Below are 22621 nucleotides of genomic sequence, written 5' to 3'. Positions count from 1 at the left end.
AAAATAGCATACAACTCATAGTTCCACTGACACTACATGCATTATATGATACAGAAAAGAGTTTTATATCTATTATTAAGAAATACATTAATTTAACTAAAGGACATAATTCCTTACACACGATATTTTCTCGAAGATATATATATTTTATTAAGAGGGACCAGAAAGAGCTAGCAAGAGAGAGCGGTCGCTAGACATCATCACTAGTCAAAATCAACAAACCCAACTTTTTCTTTTTACTTCTTTATCTTTTTATAACAGAATTTCTTAAAAGTTTTGTCGAAAGTTTTCTCCCAAATTTAGCGGATGATAATATGAAATTACAAATCATAATATAATCTATAAATCAAACAATTTAGTTTCATAATGCTCATCTAAATGGCATAAATAAATGCCATTTTAACATTTTAACAAACAAAATGTTATTCTAAAGTTTTTCATTTAAATTATTAGACACATATTTATTTTAACATTCAATAATCAATATTGAAACTACAGTCCAATAGAACCAAATTCATCATACTCGACAAACCTTTTTAATGATATTTGTATATTATGATATTTTCACCATAGGAAATGCATAGGAGAAAAAATAATGTGTTTACATAGATATATTCTCTAGTCCAAAAAAATAAAATATTCTCCTAGATAATAAGTTAAAAGTTGAGTGCTTCTCTTCTCCGTGTTCTTCGCTGGCTCTTTATTCAACATCCATAAAGTGAAAGGCAACGCATAGAAGAGCCATCACTCACAAACAAAGGAAAAGGCAGAAAAAAAAAGTCTCCAAAACATTCTTCTCTTTGGCCTTTACTCAAAACCCACACATATATCTTCCTCTGGCTTTCTCTTTGTCGGAACTCATGGACGCTACGAAGTGGACACAGGTGCTTATAAGATCTTCCTTTAACTCTCTCTTTTTTCCTCTTTTGTTTCTTTTTAACTACATCTTCTCTCTTTTTCTTTCTCTTTTCTCTTCCATGATCCATTAGAGATTTCATATTAATATGCATATTTATGTGCGTAGATACTATCATGTTGATGATGTGATTATGGATAAAGACTATATCTTGAGTTAACACATATTTCAATGAAAATCCTGCATGGGATATTATAATTTTGTTGGTTTCGAGGCTGGAAATAAAAGATTAGGATACATTATAGCTCACAATACATTTTTTCTCAGCCTTTTAATGTGATTAATCATTAGTTGTATTATTGGAAAAATAAATGATAGAAAATAATTAAACGTCAGTATTATTTGTTCTTTACCCCTTGTTCTTGGTGTTCATCTCTTTTAATTTTTATGTTTGATCTTGAAAAGCATGATGATAATCAGTCACACGTTTATGTCTTAATCAGCTTATTATTTAGTTTATGATTGCTTGTGGTATATTTGATATAGATTTTCAAAATTAAACTCTAATTAGCTCTTTCTTTCTTTTTCTTTTTTTTTTAATTAGCTCTTTCGGTTTCAATGTTCTAGGGCTTTCAAGAAATGATGAACATTAAACCAATGGACCAAATCATGATTCCTAATAACAACAACACACATCAATCAACCACCACCTCCAGTGCAAGGCCAAGCACCATTCTCACACCTAACGGCGTCTCAGCCGCTGGAGCCACCGTCTCTAGCGTAAGCAACAACAACAACAATACCGCGGTCGTGGTAGAGAGGAAAGCAAGACCACAAGAGAAACTAAATTGTCCAAGATGTAACTCAACCAACACAAAGTTTTGTTACTACAACAACTATAGTCTAACACAACCAAGATACTTCTGCAAAGGTTGTCGAAGGTATTGGACCGAAGGTGGAACTCTTAGGAATGTCCCTGTCGGGGGAAGCTCAAGAAAGAACAAGAGATTATCTTCTTCTTCTTCTTCATCAAACATCCTTCAGACAACACCATCTTCACTTGGTTTGACTACAACACTTCCAGATCTAAACCCACCAATTCTCTTCTCAAACCAAATCCCCAATAAATCAATAGGGTCATCACAGGATCTCAACTTGTTGTCTTTCCCGGTCATGCAAGATCAGCATCATCGTGTTCACATGTCTCAGTTTCTTCACATGCCTAAGATGGAAGGAAATGGCAACATAACTCATCAGCAGCCTTCATCATCATCCTCTCTCTATGGTTCTTCTCCTGTTTCAGCTCTTGAGCTTTTAAGAAGAGGAGTTAGTGTTTCTCCAAACTCAGTTATGCCTTCTGGTCCAATGATGGATTCATCAAACAATGTGATGTACACTTCCTCAGGATTTCCAACAATGGTGGATTACAAGCCAAGTAATCTCTCTTTCTCTACTGATCATCATCAAGGGACTGGACACAACAACCACAATAGGTCAGATGATGCTAATCATCAAGGTAGGGTTTTGTTTCCATTTGGGGATCAAATGAAGGAGCGTTCATCAAGCATAACACAAGAAGTTGATCATGATGATAATCAACAACAGAACAGTCATGGTAACAATAATAATAATAATAATAATAATAATATTGCTTCAATCCCTAATAATGGATACTGGAGTGGGATGTTCAGTACTACAGGAGGAGGTTCTTCATGGTGAAGCAAAATGATCAAAAGAGATTATGACATTAGATTTCTAATTCTCTTTCATGATCTTTTGCCTTACATAGTCACATGGGCAACTTTAGTTAAAGTTGTCAGAACTCAGAACTGAGCTAACACAACAGTCTTTTATTCTCCTTATTTTTCTAGGTTTTTATTTTGTTTAAATATATATTTCTTTTTTTAAAAAAAATCTCTATAATTTTGATGTTAATTTGGGTTTGTTTGGTCACTTTGATTTATTGATACGTAGCATATATGACTATATGTATAACGGTTGTGTATGGTTAGAAGAATATGTGAATACGAATCTCTTGAGTGTTACGTGATATGTATTCATCGCTTCTTATATTGTTTCTTTGGTGAATATATGTTTATATAAAAATCCAGAAATAATCACGTGATTATTGAATATAAAAAGCTGAAATGAGTAACGAGAAATTTGGGAGAGTAATAAGGTAAATGATGGATCTTAGTAGCCTTCATTTTTAAATGAATCCAACTTTTCTTCATCCCCGTACGTGACATCGCATGTACTTTATAATGATAATTCGATTCCAAAAATATATTGATTATCATACAAAACGTTACGTAACCTGCTGTTTATTTAATCTACGTTATATTTTGCTATGTGCCGTGACGGATGATAATGATGTATATGTCTTAATTTGTCTGCTACTAGCTAGTTGATCACTTGAACTGCGGAACGAGATGCCACTTCAATAGTGCCCACTAAACACGAATTTTCTTGGGCTTTCGTTCTACTAATATTTTAAATTCCTGTGTGTGACAGTAGTTCTCCGTTGAATCTCTTTACGGCTTTGAATAATCAATAAACTAGCATAGAGACACGACGACATATTTGGGAAATTCAATCATATTTTAAAAGGAAATAAACCAAGCGAGATATTCTCCTGGTGTGTAAGAAATCTTAGACTTATCTGCGCAGTGCGCATGCTACTTTATACGAATAAATATTACAACTCAAATGGATCGAGTCAACTATACGAAATATATAAAAAACATTGGATATTTGTTTTCCTTCTTTCAAACTAAGAGCATCTATGGAGTTCACACAGTTTTCGAAAAAAAAAATATTAAAATAAACAAAAAAAATGAACATGTCTCCTGTAGGATCACTGCACTGAACCCGGGTCATCACTGTAGTGCGAGTCCCACGGCACGTGGCGACCCGTGATTGGTCCGATTAATTAATTTTTTTTTTTAAACAAAAACCAAACAGAAAAAAAAAATAATAAAAAAATATTTTGTGAACTCCTTCCATGGGGTTCACTGATGCAGATGCCCTAAGTATATAAAGGAACATGCACTCAGTTTAAAAATGGTGAACTTCTGAGAAAGGCTGTGACAAATAAAAAAAAAAACTGTGACAAAAAAAAACAACTTCTCAAAAAGGTTTAGTTAAAATACATAGTTGAAACTTGAAATAGAGTATTATCCATTAGCAGTACCAAAAGGAATGAAACGGCGTGTTCTTTGGTACTCCCTCTGTCTTAGTATAAGCACACAAATTTTTAAAAAAATTATTACAACAAAAAGTAACCAAAAATAGTTAATCATTATTTTTTTTAAACACTGAATTTTCATTAGATTAACAAGGTACAAAGGTACATTGAAAAGATTAACGACACTAAAAACAGAGCCGGCGAACCATTACAAGACCCTCGGAAAATTAAGCTAGGGCGACTATCTATCTATTAACTGGTAGTTCCCGGTTTTTTCACACGTAAACTTTTAAACCATGCCAAAAACCACATGAACAACGGAAACATAATTTATTCCTCTATGAACTAGTTGTTTCCGGCTATTTCACACACAAACTTTTAAGTCATGCAAAAAACCACATGAACAATTCTATTTTTTGAATTACAAACACAAACTATCGATTTTAAACTAATTCTCCTAAAACCGTAAATGGTGTTGTTTAAACGTTAACTTGGTTTATAACAGGTAGATAGGCGGTTTCATTTAGGTTGATAAAAATAAAATACTATGTCGTTTTGTTCTTTTCTTCTTTTTGTCAAATGCTCTTCTTCTTCAGAAATCGTTTTACTCTTCATCATCAATTGAGGATAAAAAAATTTATTCTGCATTTTCGAGTTATATGACATAGTAACTGGTTGAGTAGATATTTTCGAGTTATATAACATAAAGCATATAAAGAAATCATATGACATTAATTTCTGGATTGAGGAGAATATATAAATCCATGCAGGACCATAACCTGAGAGTAACATCCGTTTACGGAACCAATCAAGCGTCCTAGACTACGCCAATTTTATAGTTCCTTGTGACAATACATGGAGATTGGTAAGTTAGTATTTGCTGCTCTTCTTTCTTTAAACCGTCTTTCATAAACCAAGTTAATGTTTAAATAACACCGTTACGGTTTTAAGGGAATTATTTTAAAATCGATAGTTTGTGCATGTAATTCAAGAAATAGAGTTGTTCATGTGGTTTTTGGCATGACTTAAAAGTTTGTGTGTGAAATAGCCGGGAACATCTTGTTCATAGGGGAATAAATCATTTTTCCATTGTTCATGTATAAAAAGTCGGGAACAACTAGTTCATAAGGGAATAAGTCATTTTTCCCGGAAATAGACCAAGTCTATCATCTGTCGTTATTTATGTAAGAGAATCCAATTCCCAAAGATCCAATTCCCAAAGATAAAACAAAACTCGTTAGAAACCAAGAAAAACGAAACTTCTGCCAATTTGCCTACCTATCTATGTCTCTTCTCTTTTGATAATCTAATACATAATAAGTGTCCTGATACGTCCCCAAGTCACGGCACAATCGAAGTTTCTATGAAACTACTTAATAATCAGATGCCTTCGTACACTCTAAAACGCAACATCTTGAGAACGGATCACGTCCCTTTATTACTTCAACTCTCAGATTCCAACAACGATGGTTTCAAGAAGAGAGTTTATACACCACACGATTAGGTTCGAACGCACAGCCACATCGGTACGAATACGCCACTTACTTATATATCTCTCCCTCGTTGGACTTAACTAATCAAGATACAGTTCACATTATCTCCTCTCTTTCCTTCCTTCCTCGAATGGAACCACCAAGCAAGAAATCTTTTGTACTAGAACCTAGTATGGAGACCAAATACGAAGATATGCTACCGATTATGGCGGAGAAGTTAGACGTTGATGAGTTTGTATCAGAGCTATGCAAATGTTTCAGTTTGCTAGCGGATCCAGGGAGGGATCTGATCACCGCTGAGAGTCTCAGGAGGAGCTCAGGGATACTTGGGATTGAAGGGATGAGCAAGGAAGATGCAGAATCAATGGTTAGAGAAGGAGACCTCGACGGAGATGGAGCTCTTAACCAAACCGAGTTCTGTGTTCTCATGGTTCGGTTAAGTCCCGAGATGATGAAAGATGCAGACTTGGCTGGAGAAAGCAACCAGCCAAGAACTCTGAACATGAAGAATCTATTTCTCGTGTTTTCTCTTTTCTTTATCCTATTACTTATAAATGTTTCTGAATATTAAAAATCTATTTAGGCAAATGATTTAGAGAGAATCCAACCTTCAAATTGTTAACAAAGATTAATGTCATTACTAAAAACTACAACCACATATAGTAGAGCATAGCAACTAAAGTAGAAAACACAACCACTAGTAGAGACACATTCAGTAAACCAACATCTTCAACCTCTTCCTCTGTATACAGGAGACCGGCTACACAGACAAAACAAAGAAACTTAGAATATAACAATGATCCATAACACAAACAGTTGTTAACACGCCAAGTGTTGTTGTTATTACCTTCTGTATCTGTCATAACCGGGGCTCCTAGCTCCACCGTATTCCGGACTGCGACGGCCATAATCTGGGCTCCTACGCCTTTCGTAAGCATCTGGACCCTTGTACCTGTCATACTCAGGACTGCGAGGACGGCCGTAATCAGGACTGGGACGCCTCCTGTACACTGGACTAGGGGATCTCCTTCTCGGACTAGCAGCGTATCTATCATCTCTTTCATCATCATCCCTCAAAGCATACTCAATGGATACAACCCTGTCCATTAACTTGCTGCCACCGGAGGATAAACATGTAAGGGCATTCATTATCTGTTAGAATCAGACAGGTGGTGAGAGTGTGTTGTTGTTGTTGTTACCTGTTTTGTGTAGATTCAAGGGCCTTGGTTGCATCTTCCTGAGTTGCAAATTGAACGAATGCGAAATTGCGCCTAATGCGGACGTTGAGAACTTTAGCATAGGGTTCAAAGTGCCTCTCGATATCACGCTCTTTGGTGTGGATAGGGTCGAAGTTGATGACAAATAGTGTCTTTGTAGGCCTCTGGTTCGAGGCTGCCTTTCCATGAGGCTTCCCACGTTCACCCTGAAAGCCAGAAGAAAACTTATAGCTCTCTTGACAAAAATAAACAGAGCATAAGAGTCATTAGGAAGAAGAAAGAGAGAGAGAGAGAGATACCTTAGCCCATTCGACAGAGAGCCTGCGTTTCTCATAGCCAAAAGGGATATTGTCAATCCCACGGATAGCATCCTCAGCATCACGCTCATCCTCAAAATACACAAAAGCATAACCTGCAAGAGAAAGACACACACAAAGGATAAGAAAACGCAGAGTATATATATGTTTCAGCATCCCACAGAATTTGCAAAGCAGGAGATAAGTCAGCTCAAAGACACCATTTTTAGTTTTGAACCCAGAGAAAGTGAAAACTAAATATATATACAAGACCTGCATCAATGTAAAGGCTGGTGTACACACGATGCAGAGGTGATCCATGAAGTAGTAGAAAACAAACATGTGTAGTTGTAGTCAAACAAAAGCTAATCAAAATCCAAATTTTTCTTTTTTCAATTCTGAAATCTGAATGATTGCAAAGGCACTGCTTTCACTTCTGACAGTAGGAGTTCAGATATAGATAAGAGAAACAAAAGCAACGGATGATGGAGACATGGAAGAGCATGAAGAGAAACAAGGCAATGGATCATGGAGATCGTAGGCACAAGATGATAAAGGTAGGCATGATCGCATGAAAATGTAATTTGCAAGCCTCCTGCGACCAAACAAACACTTAAAATACCAAAATAATCTTCATCTCTAGCTCCTTGAGGAACTCTCATAACACTAATCAATGGCCTCAAAATTACTCAAAATCAAGCCTCCTGCCACCAAACAAACACTTAACACTACAGCTTCTTCATATACTACTCGTTCCTTGAATTCTCCTAATACTAAATCTAGAATCATAGATCAAACAGAACAATGAATCAACTTCTCCTCTAAACGAAATAAAGTCGCGAAGGAGTTATCTACCAGACTTCATGTCAACGCGCTCCACTCTCCCGTACTTGCTGAACAACCGTTCCAGCTCCGATTGGCGAGTCTCGTACTCGAAGTTCCCGACGAACACCGGCCTCATACTTGCAGACGAAATCGAATCGCTGCAACAGCAATAGTAATCAACATCAAACAAAAACGTCAAAGATATGATTCGAATATACTATCGTCTTCTCTGCGGGAAACTTCGAATTTTACCTTTGAAGAATCTTAGAAAAACCCTAGATGACGACGACGATGCTCGACGAAGAAGAACGCGGTTTTATAACGAGTGTGTTATTGACGATGCTCCATGACCGTTCGATCTACTTCACATATATTTTCGACCCTTCGATCTTTAAGGGTATTTGGGTAATTGTGTTGAATATTGAATTAGGCTTTTTGTAACCGGCCCAACATGTTGAGTTTGGGCTTTCTCTTCGTATTGCGAATTTTTGTACATTAGCTAGAAAAAAGGAGGGAAAGAAAAAAAAAACAGAGGAACATTCTCTATCTCACCCAATACAATTAATCCACGTGGCTGTTGACTTTTCGAAACTTTAATCCCTAGCCGCATCGTACGACTCAGACTTTCTACTACTCTTGATTCTCAACAACCCATACAGCTTCCTGAACTCCTTCACCCCCGGCGAGCTTCCTCCTCCGCCTCCACCGCAAAGAGGACCGCTCATCTCGCTGGAAGCATCCTCCGATCTCCTCGAGCCGCTTTCGAGAAACGAACGCCGCGCATTTCCTCTCCGATCACCGTCCGTCTGCAGAGCGTTGATGACGTACTTGAGCGCGCGAGTCGGCGAGCTGCGATTCGCGATCATCAGCTCTCCGATCTCGGCGGGGCTCAGAGTCGCGCCGTTTTGAAAAATCCCTTCCACCTGAGGGAAAAGCTTGTGCTCCTTCACCCCCAAGTAGCTGTTGGCCAACGTTTTAAACGCCGTGAAGTCGCATAACGGAAAGTGGATGTGAACGTCGACCCGACCGGGCCGAAGCACAGCCGGGTCGATATTTTCTTTCCCCGTCATAGTGAACACCATGATCCGTTCATCCGCTGCGCAAGAGGTGAGAATACTATCGGTGAAATTCAAAATCCCCGAAACGCTCACAGCCGTCGATTTAACGAACCGATCGAGATCCTCGATCACGATCACTGACTTGCCCCTCGTCTGTAACAGAAGCATCTTGAGATCCGAGTCGTCCGCTACCTTGGAGAGATCCATATCGTAAACATCGTAGTCCAGAAAATTCGCTATCGCCGCAACAAAGCTTGATTTTCCGGTGCCGGAAGGTCCGTACAAGAGGTAACTCCGTTTCCAAACGCGGCCGAGGCGGTTGTAATACTGTTTCCCTTTGAGGAACGATTCGAGATCGGATTTGACTTTGTTCTTCAGATCAGTTTCCATTGCGATGTTGTCGAACGTGCAAGGGTGATTAAACGGAATCGATCTCCACCGTCCGTTGACGACGTTGATGAACAGCCTCTTCAGCTCCGTGCTTCTCTGTTCAAGCTCGTCGGAGACCGTGTGTATATGCTGAAGATAGGGGCCGAGGATTCTCCGTTTATCGGCTTTGCGTATCTTCAAAACGAAACTCTTGGCTCCGTCTTCTTCGTCCTCTCCGTTGGTCCAACAAACTCTAGCGCCGAGGAACTCGTCTCCAACGACCTGGTTTCGATCCAAGCGGAGGACGATCTCGTTTGACTTTTTCCCGGTGAAGAGGTTCGTGAAATCGGAATCCTCGATGGAGCTTAACGAGTTCAGATACGTGTACACTTTCCTGTAGAGATGATTCTCTTGAATTCCGTTGAATTCCGGAACCTTGTAGTGCTGGTTAACGTGAAAGAGGTCGACGATCTTCCTCCTCCATTTCTTAACCATGTGAATCAAACCGGTTTTGAATAACACGATCCTAACCAAGAACAGAACGATCCCCACACCAAGCAGCCATAGAATCCTCCCCATCGAAACAAACTTAAAAAAACTCTGTTTCAAAGAACTCTCTCGCTTTTAGAATATATATATTCCTAACGATGAGGAATACTTACTCGGATTAGAGAATATAGAGATTAAAGTCATGGTCTGAGAATTGCGAATAGAAAACAGAGACGGAGTATTTTGACGGGATATTTAGAGGCTTGGAAGAATCATAAGAAAACTCTGAGAAAGAGAGACGCATGTAGATGGGAAGAAACTTAGATGTAACAGAGAAGAAACTTGTGCTTTCTTATTACTTTTAACTTGACGGCAAGACTTGCCCTTTACATCAATATATATACAGCATAGATTTAGGTTAACCTCAGCACACTGTTGTACAGCTGTCCAACCTCTCAAACCTATTCTTTGTCTCCACACAGTGAGCTGGCTTGACCGTACCATGCTCACGCAAAGCTTGCTTGTTCACTGAAGTTGCAGAAGACGACAAAGACTTGTTCTTGGGCTGAGAGACAGCAACGGTCTTCTTCCTTTCCTCCAAATGGGCTTCGAACAACGGCCCAGTATTCATACTACCTTTACTCCCCCTCAAACTTGGCGTAGGAGGCACGACAACACCAAGTTTGCTTCTCCATTTGTAGAAAGACTGTTGTGACAATGACTTTGTAAACACATCCGCAATCTGAAGTGTGGCCGGAATGTGTTTTACTTCCAGAGCTTTCCCTGCTACTCGTTCTCTAACATAATGATAATCAATATCAAAATGCTTAGTCCTCTTGTGAAACATTGGATTCGCTGTCAAACATACTGCAGACAGATTGTCGCAGAGAAGCAGAGGCGTGATTCTCTGTTGCAGCCCCATTATCTTCAGAAGATTTTGTAGCCACACAATCTCTGAAGTTGCAGCAGACATTGTTCGATATTCTGCCTCAGTAGATGACTTAGATACAGTATCATGTCTCTTCGCAGACCAGGATATAACATTTGAGCCAAGCATTGTACAAAAACCACCAGTTGATCTTCGAGTGTCTTTGCATCCGGCCCAGTCTGAGTCACTATAACAGACTAAAGTTGAATCCGTATGACCTTTGATACTCACTCCCATATCATATGTACCCTTGACATATCTTAAGATTCTCTTTAGCAGACTGAAATCAGACACACTTGGCTGATGCATCTTCTGACAGATATAGTTCACCGAGAACTGAAGATCTGGTCTTGTCAATGTTAAGTACTGAAGTTTGCCTGCTAAGCTTCGGAAATACGATGGCTCAGCAAATAATTCATCATGACCATGAAGATTGTCTAGCTTCATCGGCAAAGGAGTAGGCATTGGAGCACAGTCCCGCATACCAGCACTTGTGAGAAGATCCTGGGCATATTTGGCCTGATTCAGAAACAGACCGTCTTCATTTTGATGTACCTGAATGCCAAGAAAGTAGTGTATCGGCCCCATATCCTTCATACGAAACACGGTACTCAGCTTCTCAAGAAGTGTCACTAGCAAGTTGTCATTGTTGCTTGTCAAAATCATATCATCAACATACAGTAACAGATAAATAACATCTGTTCCTTGATGATAAATGAACAACGAAGGATCTGGGAAGCTACACTGAAATCCGAACTCCAGGAGAAAGGTACTGAACTTATCAAACCATGCTCTAGGAGCTTGTTTCAGACCGTATATTGCTTTCTTCAGTTTACACACATAATCTGATCTCAACTGATCTTCAAAACCCGGAGGCTGAATCATATACACTGTCTCCTTCAAGTCTCCGTGTAGGAAGGCATTCTGAACATCAAGCTGCTTGATTTTCCATTTCTTTGTTACTGCCACATGTAATACTGTCCTGATAGTAGCCGTTCGCACCACAGGACTAAACGTTTCAAGAAAATCTACTCCTTCTTCTTGTTGATTTCCTCTAGCTACTAGACGCGACCTGAGCTTCAGAACTGTTCCATCAGCATTGAGTTTAGTCTTATAAACCCAGCCACAGCCTACTGGATTTTGTCCTTCTTCTGATGGAACTAACTCATATGTCCCTGTTTCTTCCATGTTATCGATTTCCAGGCGCATAGAAGCATTCCAACGTGGATCATTCAAAGCTGCTTTGACACTTCGAGGTTCAGAGTGTTCTGTTTTCACAGTGACCATTGCATATCGAGGGTTTGGTTTGATAATTCCTGCTCTGGCACGTGTTGTCATAGAGTGAGGAACTGAGACTACGGGTTCAACTTGCTCTTGCTGTTCAACTGCAGCATCATCATCAGACTGATCAGTTGATGATGTAGTAGCAGATTCTTCTGTGTCATTACCTGTCTGAACTGCTGGATTCTGCGGCAATGCAGCTGCTGGGGCAACTACAGTCTTGATCACAGTCGCTGGTAATTCTTCAATATTCTCGTCACTTTCTTCTTCTTGCTTGGACTGAAACAGATTCACACTCTTCCAGGAGTTGAGTAGAGATGAGTCTGAATCTGTGTGAAAGTGGCTGTAGATATCTCCAAATGGAAAGTGATTCTCATCGAACAAAACGTGTCTTGAGATAAACACTTTCCCTGTTGGTGGATACAAACATCGGTAACCTTTATATCTCTCATTGTAACCCAAAAACACACATACCAGAGACTTTGGATCAAACTTATTCTTCATGTAAGGCCGAAGATAAGGATAACACTTGCATCCAAACACTCGAAGAGCTGTATACACTGGTGCTTTGTCATTTAACACTTCATAAGGACTCTTTCTCTCTTTCAGAACTGAGGATGGCAATAGGTTGACAATAAAATTTGCAGTAAAGAAGGCTTCAACCCATAGTTGTTGCGGGATTTTACTATCAAACATCATTGTCAGCCCAAGTTCTGTTATATGTCTATGCTTCCTCTCAGCTAAGCCGTTCTGTTGAGGTGTATGAGGACACGACACAAGCTGCTTGATGCCACAAGACTGCAGGTGTTGCATAAATCTCTTGTTGATGAACTCGCCTCCTCCATCACACTGGAACTGAGCAATGCACTGCTTGTATTGATTCTCGACTAGACTTTGAAACCGCACAAAGACAGAAAAGAATTCAGACTTGAGCTTGAGAGGATAAAACCAAGTGTATCTTGAATAATTATCAATGAAAATGACATAGTATCTGAAACCCTGCGATGACATTACAGGACTAGGCCCCCACAAATCACAGTGAATCCTTTCCAAAGGATGAATAGAAACAGACTCAGAGTTAACAAAGGGAAGCCTTGAACTCTTTCCTAATGAACAAGCATCACAACACAGACGTGAGCTTGTTTTATTCATTACTATAGATAGACTTCTTGACAAATGCTGAAGAACATCCATATTTGTGTGCCCCAGCCTTCTATGCCACACTTCATCACTTGCGGCTTGTTGACGTGTTGAATAAAAAGCTTGAAACCGCATGTCCTTCAGTACATACAGGTCTTTAAGTCTTCTTCCTTGTGTTATCACTCTCTTTGTGGCCTTGTCCTTAACACACACCGAATCAGAATCAAAAGTAAACTCACAAGGATAATCAGATGTCAACTTTGATACGGACAACAATGATTTAGTTATACCAGGACATATCAACACATCATTGAGGGGCAAGTTACCTTGTTGAGTTTGAAGGGACAGAGACCCGACATGAGTGATAGGTAGGAAGTCACCGTTACCAACTATAACCTGATCATTCCCCAAATATGGCTCTGAAGACTGGAGTTGATCACTGTTGTTTGTGATGTGAGCTGTTGCAGCAGAATCTGGATACCATTCATAACCTGACTGACCGGGATGATCTGTGACTCTCATCGTAGCAAGAGCAGTGTGAATGTTGTCAGGAGTTCGATAATCCTGATCAAAGCGGTTGTAGCATCGATCTGCAGTATGACCAAGGCGGCCACAGATTTGACATGTAGGTCTTGAACTTGCATTGGAACCAGATCCTCCTGAGAACTGCTGCTGAAAACCACGACCTCTGGTTGAATAAGAGTTGGTGTTGTTACGACCTCTGTATCCTCCACGATAGTTGTAGCTTCCACGTCCTCTGGTGTTATAACCTCTTCCAGTATGGAACGCCAAGTGAGGATTTACGTCAGGAGCTTGATTGAACTTCTGCAACTTGTCATCAAACACCACCAACTTGAACACTGCATCCTCAAAACTCATCTGTGGAACGGAATCCATGGAATGCTCTATCACAGTACAAATAGACTCATACTCTTTTCCTAACCCACTGAGAGCTCCATATATCATCTCTTGTTCAGTAATAGCACAACCGATTGAATCAAGTTGATCACAAACTCCTTTGACCTCACCCAAATACTCTGTCATAGACTTTTGACCCTTTGACATACCTTGGAGCTTACGTTGTAGATCTAACTTGCGAGTTGCTGAGACTCTGTTATACTTCTTCCCAAGACTGAACCACACTTCTTGAGCTGAATGAAGACCATAAACTGAACGCAGAGCTTCTTCAGTCAGCGAACCGAACAGCCAAGACATAACCAACTGATCTCGGCGAACCCACTTCGCAAACTCTGGGTTTGCTGCTTCAGTAACTACATCTCCTTCTCGTGTTGTCTGAGATGGGGAAGGCCGTGGTGTGGACCCGTCAAGATAGCCAAGCAAAGACTGACTGGACAGAAAAGATTCGAACTGAGTCTTCCAAAGAAGATAGTTCGAAGAAGAGAGCTTCAGAGTAACACACTGTGAGATACTCAAAGATGGAGTTGAAATCGTTTCTGAAGCCTCATCCATGGCTCTGATACCATGTAGATGGGAAGAAACTTAGATGTAACAGAGAAGAAACTTGTGCTTTCTTATTACTTTTAACTTGACGGCAAGACTTGCCCTTTACATCAATATATATACAGCATAGATTTAGGTTAACCTCAGCACACTGTTGTACAGCTGTCCAACCTCTCAAACCTATTCTTTGTCTCCACACAGTGAGCTGGCTTGACCGTACCATGCTCACGCAAAGCTTGCTTGTTCACTGAAGTTGCAGAAGACGACAAAGACTTGTTCTTGGGCTGAGAGACAGCAACGGTCTTCTTCCTTTCCTCCAAATGGGCTTCGAACAACGGCCCAGTATTCATACTACCTTTAACGCAAAGAAGGACTCGTAGGGGTGGTGGACAAAAAGAACGAACCGATTTAATTGATATTAAACCGACCCAAACCAAGCAAAATACTATATCCGAATCATTTGGTTAAAAATTTAATCAACCGAAAAAATGAAATATTTATTTAATTAGATTAGTTAAATAATTAAAATAATTAAGTTTAAGATATTTAACTATCTAACTTAAAAAAATTAAACATAATTTTATACATTTTACTTCTAAACAAATGGAAAAAATACAATTAACAATAAAGTAAAAGAATATGAATATGAATTTCATACACTTTCATCAAAATAAAAACAAAAAAATTGTGATATTATATATATAATACATCTTTTACACTTTCATTGTAGGTTTGATTTTACGTTTAAATATGAAAAACTAATATTTAGTGTTATAAATGATAATTTCTTTCATGTAATATAAATTATATTTTATTAACCAAACTAGAATAAAATTAAAAACCTCCTCGATCGAATTGAACAAATACAAACAAAACAAAACCAAACCAAACACAAACCAAACTGAAACCAAATCAAACTAGTTTTTGGTTGATTTCGGTCAAAAGTTTCTTAAACCTAAACAAACTAAACCGAACCAAATCCAAATTTAAACTAAAATGCCCTCCCTTGCTAGAAATATATATTGTGCATAAATATACAAAGAAAACGTGACGAAGACTGAGCAATCAATTGATAATACTGGTGTTTTTTAAAAAAAAAAGAGTCAACAACTTATATTTACAGATACACAAAAAAACGAGATTTTGTATTTAGTTAATCTATTGAGAGCTTTGGTATTTTGTGTATGTTGATGAATCCTTTAATCAAAATTTTGAAACTACTTAAACGATACAATTTAGTGCATTAAGAATTTGGTTGACTTACATTGTTAGTTTTTTTAACTATATACACTCATTTGACAAAGCAAGGAATTATTTTTTAAAGTTCATGAGTAAAGAAAAAAAAGAAGTAGAATTGTTTTTTAGCAACTCTAAAAATGTTAAAAAATTAAATTTCAGATTTTTGAATCGAATTTAAAATATACTTGTGATTTTTCATTAATATTACTATTCTTTTGATTGGTATCATTGTGATTATAGTAGTTTTGCAATGAAAACAATTTGTAAAGTTGATGACACTACAAATATTATGGTCTTCATGTAATACATATGTAGTAGTACTAGTGATATTTGATAGGGCAACTGAAGTATTCTTCGTTGTAAACTAGTTTTCACAAATCCAATTATCATGACAAAATATACTTGTAAAGTCAACTAGTTTTGTTCCTTTTGGCTATGATTTTTTTTTTTCATTACTCGAATATTCTACATAAAATAATTACAATCGGTTTGAAGGACAGAAGTTCATAGCTAATTCAGTTAAGAAACAAGCCAAATTTTGGCTGTCATTTTTATTTTTATTTGTCCGAAAATCTGAGGTCGGCGCAAAGAGAAATTAAGTAACTTTAGTTTATAAATTTAACAAGCCGCATAACCCCTTGGAGTTTTGAAGGGTTTTAGTTGATAACATTTTAACTAACTCGTAAATGTTTAATATAAAAGTATTAGTCAGATTATTAAAATATGGATTATTGGACGTGATACATTTTTTTTTTTCAGAAGGCAGCATTTGTATAGTTCATGATTCATGATTATGCACAAAAGCTTAGTTTCCACTACCAACTAATATATCCCATGAAATACATAAAAACATTTTATCATTTTATATACACAACATATTCAGTATTCCTCCGAAATAGCCGCATATATCTCATTCTAGCACTAGAATATTTATCTAGTGGACCCTTTACGCCGTTATACATTTTCTTAACCTAATTTGTCTGCAACGTTCAAGTTCGGATGGTTAAATTTTGATTAGCTGGAACAGAGTGAAGAGGTTGTGTTTCTAAATTATGCATTTCTTATTGTGCTCAAAGTTGGATATAGCGCGAAAATCGTGTAAATGTTAGTGTTGACCAACGAGAGTAGCTAAATCACATGTTGTTAATTAAAAAGAGTTATCTTGTAAAAAAACAAGTAACATGAAATCCACTGCCTAATTTTCTACAGTTTTAATATGGAGTAATATAACTTGGTTATTGCATACTTGCACCCATAACAAGCCAAATACAAAGGAGTTAGCTGACCAAAAGTCCAAAACACCTTCTTTCAAAGGGGAGGGGTCGTACTTGGACAACATCGCAGTTTTCATAATTATTTAGTTTACAATTTCAAGACACCATGTGGCCTTTTTAATATTGCATGTGTATGGTGTTAGGTTGGTACACGAAATCAGCATTTCAATTTATTACGGCAAGGTAACATATCATGTAGGCTCTTATTCTCCTTAATCTATCAATCTCTGTTGTTGCTTGTTACCATAATCTAACGCTCTTAAACCTTGACTTAGTTTGATTATACTGTTTATATATGGTTGTCTTGACTCCTGTTATCTTAGTCGTGCTCTGAACGTTACTTTCAAAAGATAGAGGCAAATTCTCGATTAAGACGTATGGTTCACGGAACAAGAAGACTCCAGTCCAAAACAGATTTCTTTGTACGTTTCTTGTAATTTAACCAAATTTTCATTAATTGCCCATTAAGATTTCAGTTTAAACCATAAATTACAATAATCCATGCATGATTTTTCTCTATTTTCATTTTCCCCTTTTTTGTATACAGCTGGAGAAGTACATAGTCGGACTCAAAACTCAAAAAAATACTTTGAATGTTTCAGCATGTGAAATTTCAAATTTCTAAAGTCATACACAACCCATACACGGTGTGGTCCAATATTAATAGTGATTATTACATTCAATGGAAATAAGACGTCTCTTTCCTTTCTTCTTGTAAATGTTGTTTTCGATATTTTTATCAGTTTTCAGCTTTTGCTTTACATGTTCTGCACTAATGGATTGTCTGTAAAGTTGTATCAATTGAATGTCATCGGTGTGTGCATTCATCATGATTCTTCTATGCTATTTCTTCGAATTCCTCTTTACACACATTTTAAAATAGAGCTTACCAATCTGGTTTATCTGATCTAAACCAAACTAAAATTAAACCATAATCACATTTTAAATGATACAATTTGACCCCCAAAAATGATACAATTAAAATATAGAGGATCTTATTTATAAAATTTTCACACACAAAAACGCATTTGGGTTCATTTCTTTTAATTTTAGCATATTTTGCATGTGCTTTGACTTAAAAGAAAGAAACTAATATATGCTCAAGATATTATACCAAGACTTATAGGTATAACATCAACGTGTTTATTCACATTTAATCCGACTAAACCGTTCCATGTGTTTGGGAATTTTGACCATTCGAAGCAAAATTAACATAACTAAATTCTTACAAAGAAAACGTGTTTCTACGTGGAATTGTAACCGCATTTCTATGACATTGACTTAAATACCCTGATATTAGTCGGTAAGTATTTCAAATTTGGATCAGGTAGTATGGTAGCCAGTCTATTTTATAATGCGTTCTTTCCGAGGTCGACCGAATCAGTCCAGAGTCCAAAGTATATAAAAAGAAAAAAAAACATTTTTTTGTTGTTTATAGGAGAATGAATATAATGGGCCTTTACGCAAGTTACCAAACTAAATGCCTATATAGTATATGGCATCAAAAGCCCAACGATGAAGCCCTTGACATCATTTTAAGGGCTAATAATGTTTCTCCTAACGTCTAATTGTAAAAGACATTTGTATCATGTTTATTCAGTAAATGTGATGTTTGCTACACTTTGCTCCGTGCATAAACAAAGATTGGTATCGTGGCCAATATTAGGGGTTCCACTGATTATCCCTTGTTAACTACTCATCGCTCCTTATGTCACGATATATTAAACTTCAGATTAATTTGCTAACTAAATTTATATCCCTGGTTTTGTTGACAATTCCTTTCAATAACACATTGAACATACATCTAATTTAATTAGACTATAAACATGGGGTAAACATTGTGTATCATACTTATCTATTTTAATCGTTAGGAGTAATAATAAAATTCTCTCTTAGTAAACATAAAACTTCAGCTGAAATTTGTAAAACTTGTTTTTGATGTACACATATAGTAATAATTTTATAAAATGCAAGTTGGACTTAAATTTGTGATGCTATACTTGAGATAGGTCTTCTGATATCCAATAAGCATAACGTATAATACACTTCGAGACACTGTATCATATTAAAAAAAAAAAAAATTCTTAAAGGAAAGAATTAGTGGCTTAGAGTAGTGACCAATACATTTTGAATTTAGGTTTTATGAATATGAAAAGAAAAGCTGACGAAGATGCTTAGCACAAACATACTTTCTTACTGGTTATCAGTATTCGATGTTTGGTTCTTGAAGTTTCCCTTTCCATGCATCTTATTAATTCCTGAAGAAAAGCTAATTGCCCAAAAATGAACATAAATAAAATAATATTCCACCGTTCGTATAAAAGGTATACAAGGGTTGGTACATTTAACATGCTTAATTAGCCGTCAAATCGAAAAAGATGAGATAATGGGAATAAACTTGTCTCACACGTGGAGAAGCACGACTCTCCTCAAGTGTTAATTAAAGTCCATGGTTCTAAAAAAAACTTTATGGTTTTTTTTTTTTGGTCTAACTAAACTTTATGGTTTAAAGTTTAAACATATGCATTGTTTTCTCATGTGCAAGGTACTATTGTAAAGATTTTGTTCTGCATGCAGATTTAGTCGTCTTTTGTGTCGGCGACTACATGCAGACCATTTTTTTTCGGACATAGCAAAGAAGATAGAATCTAAATTAAAAACCTATTAACGGTGAAAAAAACAATTTATAGGAAAAGCTTGATAATGAAACTTAACGATTGATACTAGTCGTAAAAATGTGGTTTTTGCAAGCTGGAAATCTTATTGCATGGATCTGATACCTTTCTTGTCCATTTGCTTTTTTTCTTTTCATGTTTCTCGTGTTTCCTTTTTCTTCAACACACTTGTATATATATATAAGTTTCTGGTTACATAATATGAATCGTTCCATCGTGTTTTCACTCTAATAACATCTTCCATTGCAAAATTTATAAGATAATGTCTAACGTTCGTCCATGGTTCCGTCTCTCTAGCATCGCTAGGCCTACATCACAAGCCTCAAGCGACCCACCTCCTCCTCCTCAACCCCGACAAACCACTCGCCGTCCGGTCGTGGTCAGAACGCCGGCAAGACAACCGTCACCTCCACGTCAGCAACAACCTCCTTCTCCTCCACGTCAGCGTCCTCCCCCTCCACGTCAGCAAACACCTCCTTCACCTCCACGTCAGCGTACTTCCCTTCCACGTCAGCGAACACCTCCACCTCCACCTCCTCAAGAGCGGTCTCCATATCATTCACCGCCGAGCCGCCACATGTCACCACCGACCCCACCAAAGGCTGCGTCTCCATCGCCGCCACCACCACCACCCAGGTGGTCATACACGCCGCCGCCACCATCTCTCAAAGAGGTTCAAGAAGCCTTACCACCGCGAAAGCCAACTTCACCACCGAGTCCAGCTCATTCGACTCGGTCAGTAAAACCTGAATCAGAGACTTCTCGGAAAGCGCCATCACCGAGAGTACTCTCTCCTTACTCTCTCCCACCTCCTCAGTTACATTCCGAACGTGAAACAACTCAGAAAAACATTCTCACAGCCGAGAAAACAAACCAACTCCAAGAACCAAACCATCATAACCACAACCCTAATCATAATCATCAAGGCAACAACACCAAGAAGACTCCACGTCAGCCATCTTATTCCGAATCCGAAAACATAATGCGCTCTCGAGTCATCACCGTTGCAGGTGAAAACAAAGGTGCTGTAATGGAGATCCTACGTTCTCCTTCAGATAACAAAACCGGGGGAGCAGGAACACATCCCTCTACGGGTTTTCACGGCACTGGAGAGAAGGGACGGCGACTTCAGAGCAGCAGCAGCAGCGGCAGTGATGAAGGAGAAGGGAAGAAGAAAGCGACGAAGAACCATAATGCTAATAATAGTAATCTTCCGATGAAAGCATTTATAAACAGTAACGTCCAGATGATTAACAGCTCTATCGTTTACAACTCGACGGCGACTCATCACGATCCTGGCGTTCATCTTAAAATCTCTAGGAAACCTGACTCCGGCAATGGTTTCCACGTCAAGGACTACACGTACGGTAAAAATGGCGGTGGATACACCAACTAATAAACTAAAAGATATCTCTGGAAAAAAAAAATGCTCAAGGTTTTGTGTTTACATTGTAATAAAATTCAATTTGATTAAATAAAAATAAAGAATAAGAAAATATAAGTGGGGTTAGTGGTTTCTGATTCTTCTCTAAGCTTTTGGAAACCCCTCTTACTTATATGGAGGCTTTGATTCGTTTTATTGAAACGTTTTTCTTTTTTACTTGTAAACGGTTCTCTCTGACATGATCAATGAGATATCGATTTTATTAAGATAAAAATGATGAAACTGTTTCATATTCACTGCATGGGCCCTTATAATTCTAAAGGCCCAATTTATACTGGACAGACCTATCTTACACTTGCGGTTTTGAATTTTGGGCCTATTTATACAATTTGTATCTTGATAAATAGGGGTAACGATTTGGATAATATATTCCAAAAGGATATGGTCAGCAGACACCATCGACAAACTTACGTGAAAGAAACATGGAACTAATCATGTTACTAATGAAATGACCTTCAAATCAGTTCAATTAACTTCTGCTAAATTTTCTAATGTCTAGTTTCGTGTGTCCGTTACGAGACATAAACCGTAAAGCGCAGCTCATGCTTCGATAAATCCGCAGGCACCCTTTTATTTACATAAATATCCTACAAAATATTCTATAAATATCCCAACGTATTCATATACTTTTTTTTTTTTTTGGGTGTAGCGTATTCATATACTTCATCCACTTAATGATATCTGTTTGATTATACATACTGCTGAGTAAACAAGGGCAAAGAAAAATGCATGATATAACGTCTCATCTCAATGTCCTATTATATGAATATTATTAGTTGTTTCTAGAGACAATAAGTCGTCTAACAGGTTGAAAATAGTTTTCCTACTAAATGAAGACTGTATACTATATGTAGACGTTTATATAAGTATTTTATTGGATATTTTAGTATTTTAAACTTCTATATATTTATTATTTTTCAAAAATATCACTACCTTTTGGTGTACATAAACACTACCATAATGCTTTCGAAAAGTTGTGTAAGAGAACTAAAGTGATCATATTATTAGGCAAAAGATAACAAAAGCTTAGGAACAAGATGCAAGTGACAAGGAGAAAGGAGGGTGAAGTGTGTGTGGGGTTATTGTGTTATACTTTAAAAGCTTGGGGATACTTTGCATGTGAATGATTTGATGATTTAATAGGTATCCAACGACCTTGCGATTACCTAATATTAATAGTGATGATACTATAGTTTCTTTATCAAACCATTAAACACCGACGAAATGGGGAGAAGCTGGATTAGCCGTAAAATCGTAATTTCTTTTGTGGGGTTTGTACCAAAATCCATCACAAAATGGTAATGGAGACTAGAGAAGAAGTTAATTACATTGATTCGTGTAGGTTGGATCCACCGTTGCTAAAATGATTTTTTTTTTTTTTGGGGGGGG

General features: G+C 37.5%; 5 protein-coding genes across 7 annotated transcripts; 3 read left to right on the top strand and 2 right to left on the bottom strand.

Moving 5' to 3' along the window:
• Positions 1-704: 704 nt before the first annotated feature.
• Positions 705-2883, top strand: LOC106339306 (dof zinc finger protein DOF2.5). 2 transcript variants are annotated; one of them, XM_013778097.1, is made up of 2 exons: positions 705-884; positions 1484-2883. In XM_013778097.1, exons 1-2 carry the CDS (start codon positions 861-863, stop codon positions 2573-2575), a joined length of 1116 nt encoding a protein of 371 aa, XP_013633551.1. In that variant the 5' UTR covers positions 705-860; the 3' UTR covers positions 2576-2883. The 2 variants fall into 2 exon arrangements, with proteins under 2 accessions (XP_013633551.1, XP_013633552.1); XM_013778098.1 differs by having other exon boundaries at positions 707-884; positions 1461-2883.
• Positions 2884-5276: 2393 nt separating this feature from the next.
• Positions 5277-6036, top strand: LOC106342408 (calcium-binding protein KIC). Its single transcript, XM_013781328.1, is given in 2 exon segments — positions 5277-5998; positions 6000-6036. Coding segments are annotated over 2 exon segments (369 nt in total). The 5' UTR covers positions 5277-5666.
• Positions 6037-6091: 55 nt separating this feature from the next.
• Positions 6092-8211, bottom strand: LOC106342407 (serine/arginine-rich splicing factor RS31). Of its 2 annotated transcripts, none has more exons than XM_013781327.1 (6): positions 8127-8211; positions 7905-8032; positions 7053-7165; positions 6736-6959; positions 6384-6650; positions 6092-6296 (listed from the first exon to the last, which is right to left on the bottom strand). In XM_013781327.1, exons 2-6 carry the CDS (start codon positions 8008-8010, stop codon positions 6266-6268), a joined length of 741 nt encoding a protein of 246 aa, XP_013636781.1. In that variant the 5' UTR covers positions 8011-8032; positions 8127-8211; the 3' UTR covers positions 6092-6265. The 2 variants fall into 2 exon arrangements, with proteins under 2 accessions (XP_013636781.1, XP_013636779.1); XM_013781325.1 differs by having other exon boundaries at positions 7905-8034; positions 8130-8199.
• Positions 8212-8300: 89 nt separating this feature from the next.
• LOC106342406 (mitochondrial chaperone BCS1) lies at positions 8301-10145 on the bottom strand. The gene has a single exon (XM_013781324.1). The coding sequence runs from the start codon at positions 9878-9880 to the stop codon at positions 8468-8470; it is 1413 nt and encodes a 470-aa protein (XP_013636778.1). The 5' UTR covers positions 9881-10145; the 3' UTR covers positions 8301-8467.
• Positions 10146-19978: 9833 nt separating this feature from the next.
• On the top strand, positions 19979-21460 carry LOC106337153 (formin-like protein 3). Its single transcript, XM_013776208.1, has one exon. It carries the CDS (start codon positions 20051-20053, stop codon positions 21182-21184), a length of 1134 nt encoding a protein of 377 aa, XP_013631662.1. The 5' UTR covers positions 19979-20050; the 3' UTR covers positions 21185-21460.
• The last annotated feature ends 1161 nt before the right edge of the window (positions 21461-22621 follow it).

The sequence above is a fragment of the Brassica oleracea genome, chromosome C4, assembly GCF_000695525.1.
Source record: "Brassica oleracea var. oleracea cultivar TO1000 chromosome C4, BOL, whole genome shotgun sequence".
NCBI classification, from domain to species: Eukaryota; Viridiplantae; Streptophyta; class Magnoliopsida; order Brassicales; family Brassicaceae; genus Brassica; species Brassica oleracea.
The sequence above is the reverse complement of the archived record's forward strand: the minus strand, read 5'-3'. Positions and strand labels throughout refer to the sequence as shown.